Raw genomic sequence first — 17,197 nt, forward strand, 5'->3', positions numbered from 1 at the left:
TGACTGACGGCATTTCAGCCGTGGCATGGGGACGGTGCGGGGCGCCCTCACCACCCAGTCCGTGAGGCTGTGGCTTCAGAATCCCTCTCCAGATCCAGGCCGCGACAGTCCCGTTGCCAGTGCTGAGCGAGTGCCTCCCTGTGGGGGGAGACGTCTCGCCGTGCGCATGAGAGCAGGAAAGGTAGGGTTCTACCCGGCCACCCAGGCCGATACTATCCCTCAATCACTGAAACACAGATTATCTGAGAGGCTGGTTTAGCACACAGGTTTTGAGGGACAGGTATTGGCACAGACACCAGGGAGAAATATACACTGACACCTTGGGCTAAACAGCTGGCTTTTAAAGCAGACCAAGGCAGGCCAGCAGCACGGTTCAATTCCCGTTCCAGCCTCCCCGAACAGGCGCCGGAATGTGGCGACTAGGGGCTTTTCACAGTAACTTCATTGAAGCCTACTTGTGACAATAAGCGATTTTCATTTCATTTCATTTCACTATCCCAGAGAAATGGCACTCACTCGGCACGTCACCCGCACAAGAGGGCGATCTATAGATTCTCTACAGTGCAGAAGGAGGCCATTCGGCCCATCAAGTCTGCACCGACCCTCTGATAGGGCACCCTACCTGGGCCCACTCCCCCAGCCCTAACCCGATATCCTGACCTAACCTGCACATCTTTGGACTGCTTCTGCCCTGGTGGGCCCCCCTCCTCCTTCCCTAGCCTGTGCTAAGACAGGCGATCAGATTGGAAATCATCCCAGCCTCATCACCATTGGGCTGGGTAGCAGTAGAAGCACCTTCAGTTGCGTCTCATGCTTCCGGTCACTATCCAGCTGGGAGCTGAAATTGGGTCATTGCGATGCCCAGCACAGTCAAATAGCTGGAATTCACCGTGTGGATTCACCTTTTTATTTCCAGTGAGTTGTTGCTGCCTGTGATTCATAACCACCGGATCTAAATCTAACGTGCGCTGAGAATGCCATCAGGGAATAAGGGTACCGTACCTTCCAAACTCCGGGTCGAGTGTACACGGGATGTAATTGTCCTGGTCACTGGTTGACTTCTTACCCAGAGAAACTTTCACATACGGATCGCACTGAAAGAGAAAGAGCAGGAGGAATAAAAAGATGCAGCATTTCAGCCATGGCATGGGGACGGTGCGGGGCGCCCTCACCACCCAGTCCGTAAGGCTGTGGCTTCAGAATCCCACTCCAGATCCAGGCCGCGACAGTCCCGATGCCAGTGCTGAGCGAGTACCTCCCTGTGGGGGGAGACGTCTCGCCGTGCGCATGAGACCGGGAAACAGGGGGTTCTACCCGGTCACCCAGTCCGACACTGTCCCTCAATCACTGAAACACGGATTAGCTGGTCCTCGTCACCTTACTGTTTATGGGATCCTGCTGTGCACAAGTCAGCTGCTTTGTCTCTCTTCATTACCAACAGTGACCCCACTTCAAAAAGTGCTTCATTGGCTGTAAACCTTTACAGGATATCCTGAGACTGTTAAAGGGCTACATGTTAATACAAGTCTGTTTTTCCTTTCCACGCTTTTTCATTTTAAACACTGCTCATTTCTGATCCTCCAGGGTTGGGGAATTGGCTTCAACTACTGTACGTATAAATATATACTGAGTACAAGACTGCTGGCCCACACTTTTGCTTTCATTTATTTTTCCTCTCCTTGCCTCATTATCTGCGTCTGGGAATTTCTTTCCATCCTGACGTACTCAAAGTAATTTTCCCTGTTTAGTCCTGACCTTTTCCACTGAGGCCCCCTCCCCTCCCCTTCTCCATTCCCCCCCCCCTCCCCCCCCACACCCACTGCTCTCTCTCCCCCCCCCCCACCCTCCCCCCCCGCCCCATCATGGGAACCCTCTGCACTCATCATTCTATCTCCACGGCAACAGGCTTTTGCCTGCTAATCCCACAGCAGCACACCGGGCCGAACTAAATTTTAGGCTGTTAACTTACTTCATCTCCTTACGAAGAGAATGAAATCCTACCAACGGACGAACGGGCATCGCGCGACAATCGCCAGGCGGGAATGTTCCCTTCCAGTCAGGGAACACTTCAGCAGTCAAGGGCAGTCAGCCTCTGATCTCCGGGTAAGCGTTCTCCAAGGAGGCCTTCAGGACGTGCGGCAATGCAGAATCGCCGAATAGAAACTCAAAGCCAAGTTCCACACACATCAGTACGGCCTCAACCGGGACCTTGGATTCATGTCGCATTAGAACAAAACGAAGAACAAAGAAATGTCCAGCACAGGAACAGGCCCTTCGGCCCTCCAAGCCTGCGCCGACCATGCTGTCCGTCTCAACTAAAATCTTCTACACTTCCTGGGTCCGTATCCCTCTATTCCCATCCTATTCATGTATTTGTCAAGATGCCCCTTAAATGTCACTATCGTCCCTGCTTCCACCACCTCCTCTGGCAGCGAGTTCCAGGCACCCACCACCCTCTGCGTAAAAAACTTGCCTCGTACATCTCCTCTAAACATTGCCCCTCGCACCTTAAACCTATGCCCCCTAGTAATTGACCCCTCTACCCTGGGGAAAAGCCTCTGACTATCCACTCTGTCTATGCCCCTCATAATTTTGTAGACCTCTATCAGGTCGCCCCTCAACCTCCGTCGTTCCAGTGAGAACAAACCGAGTTTATTCAACCAGAATTGAACACTATACTCCAAATGTGCCCCCCACCATCTGGCCTGGGCTTGCAAAATCCTACGAACTGTTCTGGTTTGAGACAATTCACACCTCTTTAACCTGTGATTATCCCTCTCTCCAGTTGCTCCCTCTGGACCTGTAAGGACTTAATTACCTGCAAAGACTCGCATTCAAATTATCGTCTTGCATCTTTTTTTGTCGATATACATATATGTTTCTGGAACCCATCCTTTCATTCACCTGAGGAAGGAGCAGCGCTCCGAAAGCTAGTGATTTGAAACAAACCTGTTGGACTTTAACCTGGTGTTGTAAAACTTCTTACTGTGCTCACCCCAGTCCAACGCCGGCATCTCCACATCATACGGAAAGAAGTATATACTTGGGCGGGTGGGGGGGGTGGGGGGGTGGCATTCAGGCAAGGCTCATTCGGCTTCTTCCCCGGATGCGAGTGTTGTCCTCTTCAGAGCGCTTCCCTAGAATGGGCCAATGTTCTCAGTAGTTTCGACAATTGAAAGGCGATCCCGTTGAAAAGTGTAACGTTCTGAGTAGGTCTGAAAGGGTAGGTGCTGAGTGGCAGGTTAGAGAGTCCCAGGATATAGGGGTCAGCCATGTAGGACTGAGAGGGGGGGGGGAGGGGGAGGGAGAGACATTTCTTCACTTAAAAGGTTGTGAACTGATGGAATTCATTAGCCCGTGGGCAGTGAATGCTCAGCCACTGTGAATATTCAGGATTGAAGATCTGGTTGTGTTATGAGGAAAGGTTAGGCAGACTGGGCTTGTTTCCACTGGAGTTTACAAGAGTAAGGGATGACCTGATTGATGTATCTAAGATCCTGAAAGGTATTGACAAGGTGGAAGTGAAGAATGCTTCATCTTGTGGGTGAGCCCATGGTTAGGTAGGGGGGGGCACTGTTTTAAAATTAGGGATCCCCCTTGTAGGACAATTATTTTCTCTCAGAGGGCTGTGCAACTTTGTAACTCTCTGCCCCAGAAGGTGGGGTCATTGAATATTTTTAAGACGGAGTTAGATAGATTCTTGTTACTGTCACGTGAGAGTACCTTTAAGAAATGGGTGTTTATAAATGGGTGTGTATATAAGTATCTGTAGTGAGAGTACCTTTAAGAAATGGGTGTTTATAAATGGGTGTGTATATAAGTATCTATAGTGAGAGTACCTTTAAGAAATGGGTGTTTATTACTGCAGTGATATCAGAGAGTGGGTGGAGCTGGGCTGTCTGTCAGCTTTTTACTTTCGTTTTAGGCTGTTTGCTGCAGAGTGTGTTTTAGTTTCATTTTCAGAGCTGGAAAGCTGCAGTCACAGCCAGAAGGTGTATGAAACTCTCTCTGTAATCTAATGACTGTGAATCGATCCTGGTGATTTAAAACTAATAACAGCAGTGACTTTAACCTGATGTGCTTCTGGTAAAAGGTGTTTTCAGTCTTATGGATGGTAAAAGGAAAGCTAAAAGGATTACTTAGTGTTGTATTCTTTGGGAGTTGTATTTGAATTGATGGTTGCTAAGATGTTCACTGTATGTTTAAAAAGGTTAACTTGAGTTCATAGAATAAACATTGTTTTGCTTTAAAAAATACTTTTCCATTTCTGCTGTCCCACACCTGCAGAGTGGGCCGTGTCCTCCCCATACCACAATCTATTAAAAGTTGTGGGTCAGGTGAACTCCATGATACACTTTGGGGTTCTCTAAACCCTGGCCCATAACATTACACAGGGGAATCAAAGGTCATTGTGGCAGATGGGAATGTCAGAGTTCGAAACGCAAAGAGATCATTCATGATTTTATCAAATGGCACTGTAGGCTCAAGGGGCCGAATGGCCTCCTTCTGCCCTTTCTTGGATGCTCATATGTTTACATATGGGAATAGGGTTGGAAGGAAAGTGAAGCTCAGGTCGAATATCTGCCATGATCTTAATCCGTGGCAGAGCAGGCTTGAGGGATTGAATAGCTATGATTAGTTTGCACCTGATGTCTCTCTCCCCTGACTCACCCTCCATTGTTCTGATCCTGCTCTCTGGGAACCACCTCTTTGAATCAATCTGTGGGCGATCTTCAATTATCAAAATTAATCTTCCCCCATTGATCATTTTCATCTTCGATATTTACTGGACTCTTCTCATAATTAGATTGGATTATAGAAACATTAAACCAGGGGACAGGAGTAGGCCAACTGGCCCCTCGAGCCTGCTCCGCCATTCAATGAGACCATGGCTGATCTTTGTGGACTCAGCTCCACTCTCCGGCCCGTACACCATATCCCCGAATCCCTTTATTATAAGAACAGAAGAACATTCAGTGTGATCATGCCCGGTCCCCAATCTCAATGCCATATTCTCACTTTCTGCCTATAACCATTAATATCGGAAACAAATCTATCTCTTCCTTGAATACATTCAGTGACTTAGCCTCCACAGCCTTCTGTGGTAGAGAATTCCACACGTTTACTACCCTCTGAGTGAAGAAATATTTCCTCATCTCCGGCCTAAATGGTCTACCCCGTATCCTGAGACTGTGCCCCCTGGTTCCAGATTCCCCAACCAGGGAAAACATCCTCCCTGCACATAGTCTGTCCAGCCCTGTTTGAATTTTATATGTTTCAATCAGATCTCCTCTCATCCTTCTAAACTCTAGTGAGTACTGGCCCAGCTGAACCAATATCTCCTCATAGGACAGTCCCGCCAACCCCCGGTATCAGCTTTGTGAACTTTCACTGCACTCCCTCAATGGCAAGTATATCATTTCTTTGGTAGGGAGACCAAAAATGCATGCAATGTGGTCTCACCAAGGTCCTGTCTAATTACAGCAAGACACGTGTAGAAGATTGTAGTTTAGTCGGGCAGTATGGTCGGCACGGGCTTGGAGGGCCGAAGGGCCTGTTCCTGTGCTGTACATTTCTTTGTTCTTTGTTGTTTGACATCCTTACTTCTGAACTCAAATACTCTGTAATCAAGACCAACATACCATTTGCCTTCCTAATTGTTTGCTGCACCTGCCTCTCCACTTTCATTGACTGGTGTATAAGGACACCCAGATCCCATTGTACATCCATACTTCCCAATATATCACCATTTGAATAATACTCTTCCTTGCTGTTTTTCACACCAAAGTGTATAATGTCACATTTAGCCACATTGTACTGTATCTGTCGTGTGTTTGCCCACTTGCTCCACTGGTCTAAATCACCTTGAAGCCTCCTTGCATCCTCCTCACAACTCACAATTCCACCCAGAATCACAGATCACAGAATACTACAGTGTACAAGAGGCTCTTCTGCCCATCGAGTCTGCACCGACACATGAAAGGCCCTGACCTGCCCAACCAATCCCATTGTCCAGCACTTGGCCCATAGCCTGGAATGTTAAGACGGCCAAGTGCTCATCCAGATACTTTTTAAAGGATGTGAGGCAGCCCACCTCTACCACCCTCCCAGGCAGGGCGTTCCAGACCCTCACCACCCTCTTGGTAAAAAGGTTTTTCCTCAAATCCCCCCTGAACCTCCCGTCCCTCATTTTGAACTTGCGCCCCCTCGTAATCGACCCTTCAACTAAGGGGAACAGCTGCTCCCTATCCACCCTGTCCATGCCCCTCATAATCTTGGACACCTCGATCAGGTCGCCCCCTCAGTCTTCTCTGTTCCAGCGAAAACAACCCAAGCCTATCCAACCTCTCTTCATAACTTCAATGTTGCATCCCAGACAACATCCTGGTGAATCTCCTCCACATACCCTCCAGTGCAATCACATCCGTCCTATAATGTAGCGATCGGAATTGCACACAGTGCTCCAGCTGTGGCCTCACCAATGTTCGATACAACTCCAACGTGACCGCCCTGCTTTTCTAATCTATGTCCCGATTGTTAAAGGCAAGTGGCCCAAATGCCTTTTTCACCACCCTATTAACCTGCCCTTCTGCCTTCAGAGATCTCGGGACAAACACGCCAAGGTCCCTTTGTCCTTTGGAACTTCCCAGTGTCAGACCTTTCATCGTATACTTTCTTGTCAAATTATTCCCTCCAAAGTGCATCAGCACACACCTTTCAGGATTAATTCCATCTGCCACTTATCTGCCTATTTGACCATCCCGTCTAAATCTTCCTGTAACTCAAGACACTCAACCCCACTGTCACGGCCAATCTTTGCGTCATCCACAAACTTACTGGTCCCAACATCCACATAGTCATCTATGTCGTTTATATAAATGATAAACAATAGGGGGCCCAACACAAATCCCTGTGGTACACCACTGGACACTGGCGTCCAGATACTAAAGCAGCCGTCTATCATCGCCCTCTGTCTCCTCTCACTAAGCCAATTATGAATCCACCTTATCAAATCACCCTGTATCCCATGTGCCCTCTTAACAAGTCTCCCCTGTGGGACCTTGTCAAAGGCTTTGCTGTTGTCAGCAAACTTGGAAATGTTATATTGTCAGGTCATTTATATATATCATAAACAGCTGGGGCCCAAGCACTGATCCCTGAGGTACCCCACTAGTTGCTGCCTGCCACTCAGAAAAGACCCATTTATTCCCACTCTCTATTACCTCACCGTCAACCAATTCTTAATCCTTGCCAATAAATTACTCCCTATCCCATATGCTTTAATTTTACACACTAATCTCTTAGGAGGGGCCTTATCAGAAGCCTTCTGAAAGTCCAAATACACCACGTCCGCTAGGATTATCATTTTAGGTCAGCCATGATCTTATTAAATGGCGGAGCAGGCTCAATGGGTCAAATGGTCTACTTCTGCCCCTTTGTCTTATGGACTTCTCCCTTACCTATTCTATTAGTTACATCCACAAAAAAACGAGTTGTTGATTTTTTTTGTGAAATGTTCTCTTATCACATATTTCATAATAGACTCCAGCATTGTCCCCGCGCCTGATATCAGGCTAACTGGTCTGTAATTCTCCCTTTTTTCTTTCCCTCCCATTTTGAATAGTGGGGTTACATTAGCTACCCTCCAATCTGGAGGAACTGCTCCAGAGCCTAGAGAATTTTGGCAGCTGACCACCAATGCATCCACTGTTTCCAGGGCCCCTTCCTTTAACACTCTGGGATATAGATTATCGCAATGGTGATTTCAGAACATAAGAACATAAGAACTAGGAGCAGGAGTAGGCCATCTGGCCCCTCGAGCCTGCTCCACCATTCAATGAGATCATGGCTGATCTTTTGTGGACTCAGCTCCACTTTCCAGCCCGAACACCATAACCCTTAATCCCTTTATTCTTCAAAAAACTATCCATCTTTATCTTAAAAACATTTAATGAAGGAGCCTCTACTGCTTCACTGGGCAAGGAATTCCATAGATTCACAACCCTTTGGGTGAAGAAGTTCCTCCTAAACTCAGTCCTAAATCTACGTCCCCTTATTTTGAGGCTATGCCCCCTCCTTCTGCTTTCACCCGCCAGTGGAAACAACCTGCCCGCATCTATCCTATCCATTCCCTTCATAATTTTATTTGTTTCTATAAGATCCCCCCTCATCCTTCTAAATTCCAACGAGTACAGTCCCAGTCTACTCAACCTCTCCTCGTAATCCAACCCCTTCAGCTCTGGGATTAACCGAGTGAATCTCCTCTGCACACCCTCCAGTGCCAGTACGTCCTTTCTGAAGTAAGGAGACCAAAACTGAACACAATACTCCAGGTGCAGCCTCACTTACACCTTATACAATTGCAGCAGAACCTCCCTAGTCTTAAAATCCATCCCTCTAGCAATGAAGGACAAAATTCCATTGTCCTTCTTAATCACCTGTTACACCTGTAAACCAACTTTTTGCAACTCATGCACTAGCACACCCAGGTCTCTCTGCACAGCAGCATGTTTTAATATTTTATCATTGAAATAATAATCCCTTTTGCTGTTATTCCTACCAAAATGGATAACCTCACATTTGTCAACATTGTATTACATCTGCCAGACCCTAGCCCATTCACTTAGCCTATCCAAATCCCTCTGCAGACTTCCAGTATCCTCTGCACTTTTTGCTTTACCACTCATCTTAGTGTCGTCTGCAAACTTGGACACTGCCCTTGGTCCCCAACTCCAAATCATCCAAGTAAATTGTGAACAATTGTGGACCCAACAGTGATCCCTGAGGGACACCACTAGCTACTGATTGCCAACCAGAGAAACACCCATTAATCCCCACTCTTTGCTTTCTATTAATTAACCAATCTTCTATCCATGCTACTACTTTACCCTTAATGCCATGCATCTTTATCTTATGCAGCAACCTTTTGTGTGGCACCTTGTCAAAGGCTTTCTGGAAATCCAGATATACCATATCCATTGGCTCCCCGTTATCTGCCGCACTGGTAATGTCCGCAACAAATTCCACTAAATTAGTAAGGCACGACCTGCCCTTTATGAACCCATGCTGTGTCTGCCCAATGAGACAATTCACATCCAGATGCCTCGCTATTTCTTCCTTGATGATAGATTCCAGCATCTTCCCTACTACCGAAGTTAAGCTCACTGGCCTATAATTACCCGCTTTCTGCCTACCTCCTTTTTTAAACAGTGGTGTCACGTTTGCTAATTTCCAATTCGCTGGGACCACCCCAGAGCCTAGTGAATTTTGGTGAATTATCACTGGTGTATTTGCAATTTCCTTAGCCATCTCTTTTAGCACTCTGGGATGCATTCCATCAGGGCCAGGAGACTTGTCTACCTATAGCCCTATTAGCTTGCCCATCACTACCTCCTTAGTGATAACAATCCTCTCAAGGTCCTCACCTGTCATAGCCTCATTTCTATCAGTCACTGTCATGTTATTTGTGTCTTCCACTGTGAAGACCGACCCAAAAAACCTGTTCAGTTCCTCAGCCATTTCCTCATCCCCCATTATTAAGTTTCCCTTCTCATCCTCTAAAGGACCAATATTTACCTTAGCCACTCTTTTTTGTTTTATATATTTGTAGAAACTTTTACTATCTGTTTTTATATTCTGAGCAAGTTTACTCTCATAATCTATCTTACTCTTCTTTATCGCTTTTTTAGTAGCTTTCTGTTGCCCTCTAAAGATTTCCCAGTCCTCTAGTCTCCCACTAATCTTTGGCATTTTGCATGCTTTTTCCTTCAATTTGATACTCTCCCTTATTTCCTTAGATATCCACGGTCGATTTTCCCTCTTTCTACCGTCCTTCCTTTTTGTTGGTATAAACCTTCGCTGAGCACTGTGAAAAATCGCTTGGAAGGTTCTCCACTGTTCGTCAACTGTTTCATCATAAAGTCTTTGCTCCCAGTCTACCTTAGCTAGTTCTTCTCTCATCCCATTGTAATCTCCTTTGTTTAAGCACAAAATACTAGTGTTTGATTTTACCTTCTCACCCTCCATCTGTATTTTAAATTCCACCATATTGTGATCGCTCCTTCCGAGAGGATCCCGAACTATGGGATCATGAATCAATCCTGTCTCATTACACAGGACCAGATCTAGGACCGCTTGTTCCCTCGTAGGTTCCATTACATACTGTTCTAGGAAACTATCGCGGATACATTCTATAAACTCCTCCTCAAGGCTGCCTTGTCCGACCTGGTTAAACCAATCGTCATGTAGATTAAAATCCCCCATGATAACTGCTGTACCATTTCTACATGCATCAGTTATTTCTTTGTTTATTGCCTGCCCCACCATAATGTTACTATTTGGTGGCCTATAGACTACTCCTATCAGTGACTTTTTCGCCTTACTATTCCTGATTTCCACCCAAATGGATTCAACCTTATCCTCCATAGCACCGATGTCATCCCTTACTATTGCCAGGCTTGTCATCCTTAAATCCTTATAGTTACGCGACCCCCGAGCGGGCTATGGAGAGAGAGCGGGTAAATGGAGTTAAAATCAGCCATGATTGAATGGTGGAGTGGACTCGATGGGCCAAATGGCCTGACTTCCGCTCCTATGTCTTATGGTCTTATGGTCTTAAATAACAGAGCTACACCACCTCCCTTACCATCCACTCTGTCCTTCCAAATAGTTTGATACCCTTGGATATTTAACTCCCAGTCGTGACCATCCTTTAACCATGTTTCAATCATGGCCACTAAATCATAGTCATTCACGATGATTTGCGCCATCAACTCATTTACCTTATTCCGGATACTATGAGCATTCAGGTAAAGTACACTTATGTTGGCTTTTCTACCTCCGTTTTGAATCTTAACACCTCGATCAGTAACCTCTCCGAAGTTATATTTTCTCTTAACTTTTCCCCTAATTTTCCTTGTCGTCGAACCCATATCTTCATGTAACAACCTGCCGCGTCGCTTTCCATTTATGTTTTTACTTCCTGTTTTATTCCTTTTTGTATGACTGGTCCTATTCACTGAGCTCCCCTCAGTCACTTTACCTTGTACTGTCGCCCTTTTTGATTTTTGACTATGGCTTCTCTGCCTTACACATTCCCCCTTTACTGCCTTTTGTTTCTGTCCCTGTTTTGTTAGGCTTTAACATCCATTAATTTCCTCAGCAACATTTTCTTATTAATATTGATCTATTCAATTCCGCCCTCTCACCAGACTTAGAGTTGACTCTCAGCTCAATGATACCTCGTGGATCATTACTGGAACACTACGCTCAACAGCTCCTCCCTGCCCCGACAAAATTCGCTCCTCCATATATCCGCCGACTTGCAAACAATCCACAAATTGATGGAAAATGTTCATAAACCCCCCCCCACCTGCCACTCCGGGCTGATCTACTCAGCCCACCCGAGATACAACTCCCATCAAGGAGGCAGCTCTGGAAAAAACCTCCCACACAGGACTTCAACGCAAATTCCACCTGGACAAATGAATGGGAATCATTGGATATGACAAACAAGTCCCGGGTCTCACACCCAACCCACACAAACACGGGGAGAATGTGCAAACTCCACACGGACAGTGACCCAGAGCCGAGATCGAACCTGGGACCTCGGCGCCGTGAGGCTGCAGCGCTATCACTGCGCCACCGTGCTGCCCTTTTATATAAGCTTTTAAGGTCAGTTTCTATGTTCCCAACAATTTTATTCTCATTATGGTCTGGACAAGTCTAGAAGGTTGACAACCCGACCACATTTCTCTCTTCAGAAACGTGAAAAGCCTCCATCAGCAAATCCAGAATAAATGAAAATTGTTCCCACTGCCATCTCACCTATACCGGTGTGAGCTATGGCTCAGGCCTGTTTAGTGGCACAAGGGTGTACATTGTATTCTTCTGTTTGAAGCTTAAATAGTGTGACTCATCTTGTTTAGCTGAGTTCTGGAAAAAGACAGACCGAAAGCGCACCCAGTAAGCTTTGCGCTGGTGAAGGAGACTCAGCCTGAGTGGAAATTGGAACTTGGTAATTTGGGCAGTGTGTTAATTCGGCGCGGAGTGGGAGGAGGTGCTGTTTCACTTTTTGTTCTGTTTCCTTCGTTTGGCTTTGCAACTGGTAATCTGCAGGGAGAGATCCAGAGTGCATTCCGGGAAGCAGGGAGAAAACCAGGGAGCACCCTGGGAAGGTAGGTGATATAAAATCTTACCCCCCAGGTTCCAGCAGCCTTCATTTTCGGGAGCGGCAGAGAGAGAGAGAGAGAGCCGGGAGCAGCTTGGGAACAGGTAAGTGACAGATATTCTGCTATTCTGAGTGATCCGACGGGGGCAAGAGTGACCTATATAAGAAGGGCGGGTTGCAACTAAACTGGAGAGGCATAAATATACCGGCCACGAGGTTTGCTCGTGTCACACGGGAGGGTTTAAACTAGTATGGCAGAGGGGTGGACATGGGAGCAATAGGTCAGAAGGTGAAAACATTGAGGGAGAACTAGGAAATAAGGCCACTATGGCTCTGAGGAACAGCAGAGAGGGATTTGTTGCTGAAAACAGCGGGTCTGGTGGCCTGAAGTGCATATGTTTTAATGCAAGAAGTATAACAGGTAAAGCAGATGAACTTAGAGCTTGGATTAGTACTTGGAATTTTGATGTTGTTGCCATTACAGAGACCTGGTTGAGGGAAGGACAGGATTGGCAGCTAAATGTTTCAGGATTTAGATGTTTCAGGTGGGATAGAGGGGGATGTAAAAGGGGTGGCGGTGTTGTGCTACTGGTTAGGGAGAATATCACAGCTGTACTGCGGGAGGACACCTCAGAGGGCAGCGAGGCTATATGTGCAGAGATCAGGAATAAGAAGGGTGCAGTCACAATGTTGGGGGTTTACTACAGGCCACCCAACAGCCAGCGGGAGATAAAGGAGCAGATAGGTGGACAGATTTTGGAAAGGAGTAAAAACCAACAGGGTTGTTGTGATGGGAGGCTTTAACTTCCCCAATATTGGCTGGGACTCACTTAGTGCTTGGGGCTTGGACGGGGTAGAGTTTGTAAGGAGCATCCAGGAGGGCTTCTCAAAACAATATGTTGATAGTCCAACCAGGGAAGGGGCTGTACCAGACCTGGTATTGGGGAATGAGCCCGGCCAGGCGGTAGAAGGTTCAGTAGGGGAGCATTTCGGGAACAGTGACCACAATTCAGTAAATTTTAAACTGCTGGTGGACAAGGATAAGAGTGGTCCTAGGGTGAATGTGCTAAATTGGGGGAAGGCTAATTATAACAATATTAGGCGGGAACTGAAGAACATAGATTGGGGGCGGATGTTTGAGGGTAAATCAACATCTGACATGTGGGAGGCTTTCAGATGTCAGTTGAAAGGAATTCAGGACCGGCATGTTCCTGTGAGGAAGAAGGATAAATATGGAAAATTTTGCATTCCTTGGATAACGAGGGATATTGTAGGCCTCATCAAAAAGAAAAAGGAGGCATTTGTCAGGGCGAGAAGGCTGGGAACAGACAAAGCCTGTGTGGAATATAAGGAAAGTAGAAAGGAACTTAAGCAAGGAGTCAGGAGGGCTAGAAGGGGTCACAAAAAGTCATTGGCAAACAAGCATACGGAAAATCCCAAGGCTTTATACATGTACATAAAAAGCAAGAGGGTCGCCAGGGAAAGGGTTGGCCCACTGAAGGACAGGGGAGGGAATCTATGTGTGGAGCCAGAGGAAATGGGCGAGGTACTAAATGAATACTTTGCATCAGTATTCACCAAGGAGAAGGAATTGGTAGATGTTGAGTCTGGAGAAGGGTGTGTAGATAGCCTAGGTCTCATTGAGATCCACAAAGAGGTGTTGGGCACCTTGAAAAATATTAAGGTGGATAAGTCCCCAGGGCTAGATGGAATCTAGCCAAGAATACTGAAGGAGGCAAGAGAGGAAATTGCTGAGGCCTTGCCAGAAATCTTTGGATCCGAACTGTCTTCAGGTGATGTCCCGGAGGACTGGAGAATAGCCAATGTTGTTCCTTTGTTTAAGAAGGGTGGCAAGGGTAATCCAGGGAACTACAGGCCGGTGAGCCTTATGTCAGTGGTAGGGAAATTACTGGAGAGAATTCTTCGAGACAGGATCTATTCCAATTTGGAAGCAAGGGGTCGTATTAGCGAGAGGCAGCACGGTTTTGTGAAGGGGAGATCGTGTCTCACTAACGAGAGAGTTTTTTGAGGAGGTCACAAAGATGATTGATGCAGGTAGGGCAGTGGATGTTGTCTATATGGACTTCAGTAAGGCCTTTGACGAGGTCCCTCATGGCAGACTGGTACAAAAGGTGAAGTGACACGGGATCAGAGGTGAGCTGGCAAGATGGATACAGAACTGGCTAGGTCATAGAAGGCAGAGAGTAGCAATGGAAGGGTGCTTTTCTGATTAGAGAGCTGTGACTAGTGGTGTTCCACAGGGATCAGTGCTGGGACCTTTGCTGTTTGTAGTATATATAAATGATTTGAAGGAAAATGTAACTGGTCTGATTGGAAAGTTTGCGGTCGACACAAAGGTTAGTGGAATTGCGGATAGCGATGAGGACTGTCAGAGGATACAGCAGGATTTAGATTGTCTGGAGACTTGGGCGGAGAATGGCAGATGGAGTTTAATCCGGACAAATGTGAGGTAATGCATTTTGGAAGGTCTAATGCAGGTAGGGAATATACAGTGAATGGTAGAACCCTCAAAAGTATTGACAGTCAGAGAGATCTTGGTGTACAGGTCCACAGGTCACTGAAAGGGGCAACACAGGTGGAGAAGGTAGTCAAGAAGGCATACGGCATGCTTGCCTTCATTGACCGGGGCATTGAGTATAGAAATTAGCAAGTCATGTTGCAGCTGTATAGAACCTTAGTTAGGCCACACTTGGCGTATAGTGTTCAATTCTGGTCGCCACACTACCAGAAGGATGTGGAGGTTTTAGAGAGGGTGCAGAAGAGATTTACCAGAATGTTGCCTGGTATGGAGGGCATTAGCTATAAGGAGAGGTTGAATAAACTTGGTTTGTTCTCACTGGAACGACGGAGGTTGAGGGGCGACCTGACAGAGGTCTACAAAATTATGAGGGGCATAGACAGAGTGGATAGTCAGAGGCTTTTTCCCAGGGTAGAGGGGTCAATTACTAGGGGGCATAGGTTTAAGGTGCGAGGGGCAAAGTTTAGAGGAGATGTACGAGGCAGGTTTTTTACACAGAGGGTAGTGGGTGCCTGGAACTCGCTGCCGGAGGAGGTGGTGGAAGCAGGGACGATAGTGACGTTTAAGGGGCATCTTGACAAATACATGAATAGAGGGATATGGACCCTGGAAGTGAAGAAGATTTTAGTTCAGACGGGCAGCATGGTCGGCGCAGGCTTGGAGGGCCGAAGGGCCTGTTCCTGTGCTGTACTTTTCTTTGTTCTTTGTTCAGTTAGCATACATGCCATCTCTGATTTCAGAAGGTTATGGATTCAAATCCCTCTCCATCGATTTGAGCACTCAATCCAGGCTCGCATTCTAATGCAGTATTGAGGGTGTGTTTACTGGCGGGTGGACTCTCTACTCTCTCCGCTGTCAATGGGATTTCCATTGAAGGCACCCCATGCCCCCAGGAAAGACGGGGGGTGCACTGCCAGAGGGAACAGGGAATTCCAACAACCAGAGACTCCCGGCCTAGGTTATCTGGTCATTCTCATTGATGCTTGTGTGTAAACTGGTTGCTATGTTTCCTGTCTCACAACCGTGACCACAAAAGTATTTCAGTGGCTGGGAACTACTTTAGTCCACCTTCGGTAATTAAATACGCTGTATATAATAGCAAACCTTGAATTTGAGACGGAACCTACACTAAGGGCACAACCGTCACATCCGAGAGCTTCTGTGACCAACCAGATGAATGAGAAAAGAGGTGTTTGAAACAGAGACACAAGACAATCGATTTGCTCATCATGGAATGCTGAACGGCTCACTGACCTTCCCATTGGAATCCTTCGGCTGCAATCCAAAAGCTCGGACCACATAAACCCTGACGAGACACTCCTGGAGTCCGCTGGCTGGGAGTTCATGGAACTGTCGAGGTGGGTTGGCTACAGAGGGGTCATCGGGAAGGGCATAGATCTTGAAACTGCCCTGAAGACATCAACAGCACACAGTTAGGGACATTACAGGAACTGAGGGCAATCAGTTAAGTTAGTTAGCGGATTGTCCAGTGTATAATCCTCATACAGCATCCTGGAAATTTCCATTTCCATGCGCTGTGAATGGATTTAACCCACAACGTCGGTAGGCTGGTGGGTCTTTACTCTGCTGCACTTTGTTCTCATTCCCTACATTACAGCAGAGAGAACATTTGAAACATACCCAGTTGGAGTTCGAAAGAGTTCACCGGCAGCTGACATTAGACTAATTGGCTTCTAGTCACATGTTGCCTCCTTCTCCCCTTTCTGATAGGAGATGTAACGTTTCCTAACTTCAAGGTTCTTGGCAAAACGCATATGTCTCACAACTTAACATCAATACAAGTCATGAGGTAGGAGTCAGAAACAGAGACCTTTACTGGGGCTTCATTTGGTTCCAAAGATACTGAGGTACTTCCTGCTTGGTAATTCGGCACTCTCAGAGACACATTGACCGGTACCATTAATCATTACCGTAAATGTCACCAGAGACCCAGGTGACCATGGGCTGCTTTTCCCTTTGAGGGGGAGAGCTGACTGGTGGCGATTTAACCTGAGGATCACCACATCTCGGGCGAGGTTGAGAAGGCAGGGCCTTCATCAATAACCTCAGCCGGTACGGGAATTGAACCCGCGCTGTTGGCATCGCTGCGCATCATGAACCACCGTCCAGTCAATTGAGCTCACCGATCATGACTGAAGCTGGTCCTCCGACTCTTTCCGGCCTTGGTGTTCCACATGGTCAACAACCCAACTTGAAATGCTGAACATCATCAAGTATGGGTGACACTGAACCTTATTCCCTTACCTTGAACTCTCCCACCACTGAAGGATCCTCATCGTCATTCTCAGCTTTCCCACGGTGCAGAGTGAAGGTCCGGCAGAAATCTGTTAACCCTTCAAACGCCTCGACTTTCTCCAGTTCAACATTGTAGACCTATGGAGCACAAGGATGGCGAGCCATGAGAGTCCTTCACTGTCTACTGCGGGGCCCTGGAGAGCACGGAATCGTACGATCACAGAGTAATTCCA

At 46.9% G+C, this 17,197-nt stretch overlaps 1 protein-coding gene across 1 annotated transcript in view; it reads right to left on the reverse strand.

The window, feature by feature from the left end:
* Window positions 1-17,197, reverse strand: part of dysf (dysferlin, limb girdle muscular dystrophy 2B (autosomal recessive)) — a 427,787-nt gene that overhangs the window by 49,319 nt on the left and 361,271 nt on the right. The window contains exons 43-45 of the mRNA XM_072497740.1: window positions 16,974-17,102; window positions 15,963-16,118; window positions 1,003-1,094 (exon numbers count right to left, since the gene is read on the reverse strand). Coding sequence (XP_072353841.1) covers window positions 1,003-1,094; window positions 15,963-16,118; window positions 16,974-17,102 — 377 coding nt within the window. The remainder of the gene's footprint in view (window positions 1-1,002; window positions 1,095-15,962; window positions 16,119-16,973; window positions 17,103-17,197) is intronic.

This window comes from Scyliorhinus torazame, chromosome 3 (assembly GCF_047496885.1).
Source record: "Scyliorhinus torazame isolate Kashiwa2021f chromosome 3, sScyTor2.1, whole genome shotgun sequence".
Classification (NCBI taxonomy): domain Eukaryota; kingdom Metazoa; phylum Chordata; class Chondrichthyes; order Carcharhiniformes; family Scyliorhinidae; genus Scyliorhinus; species Scyliorhinus torazame.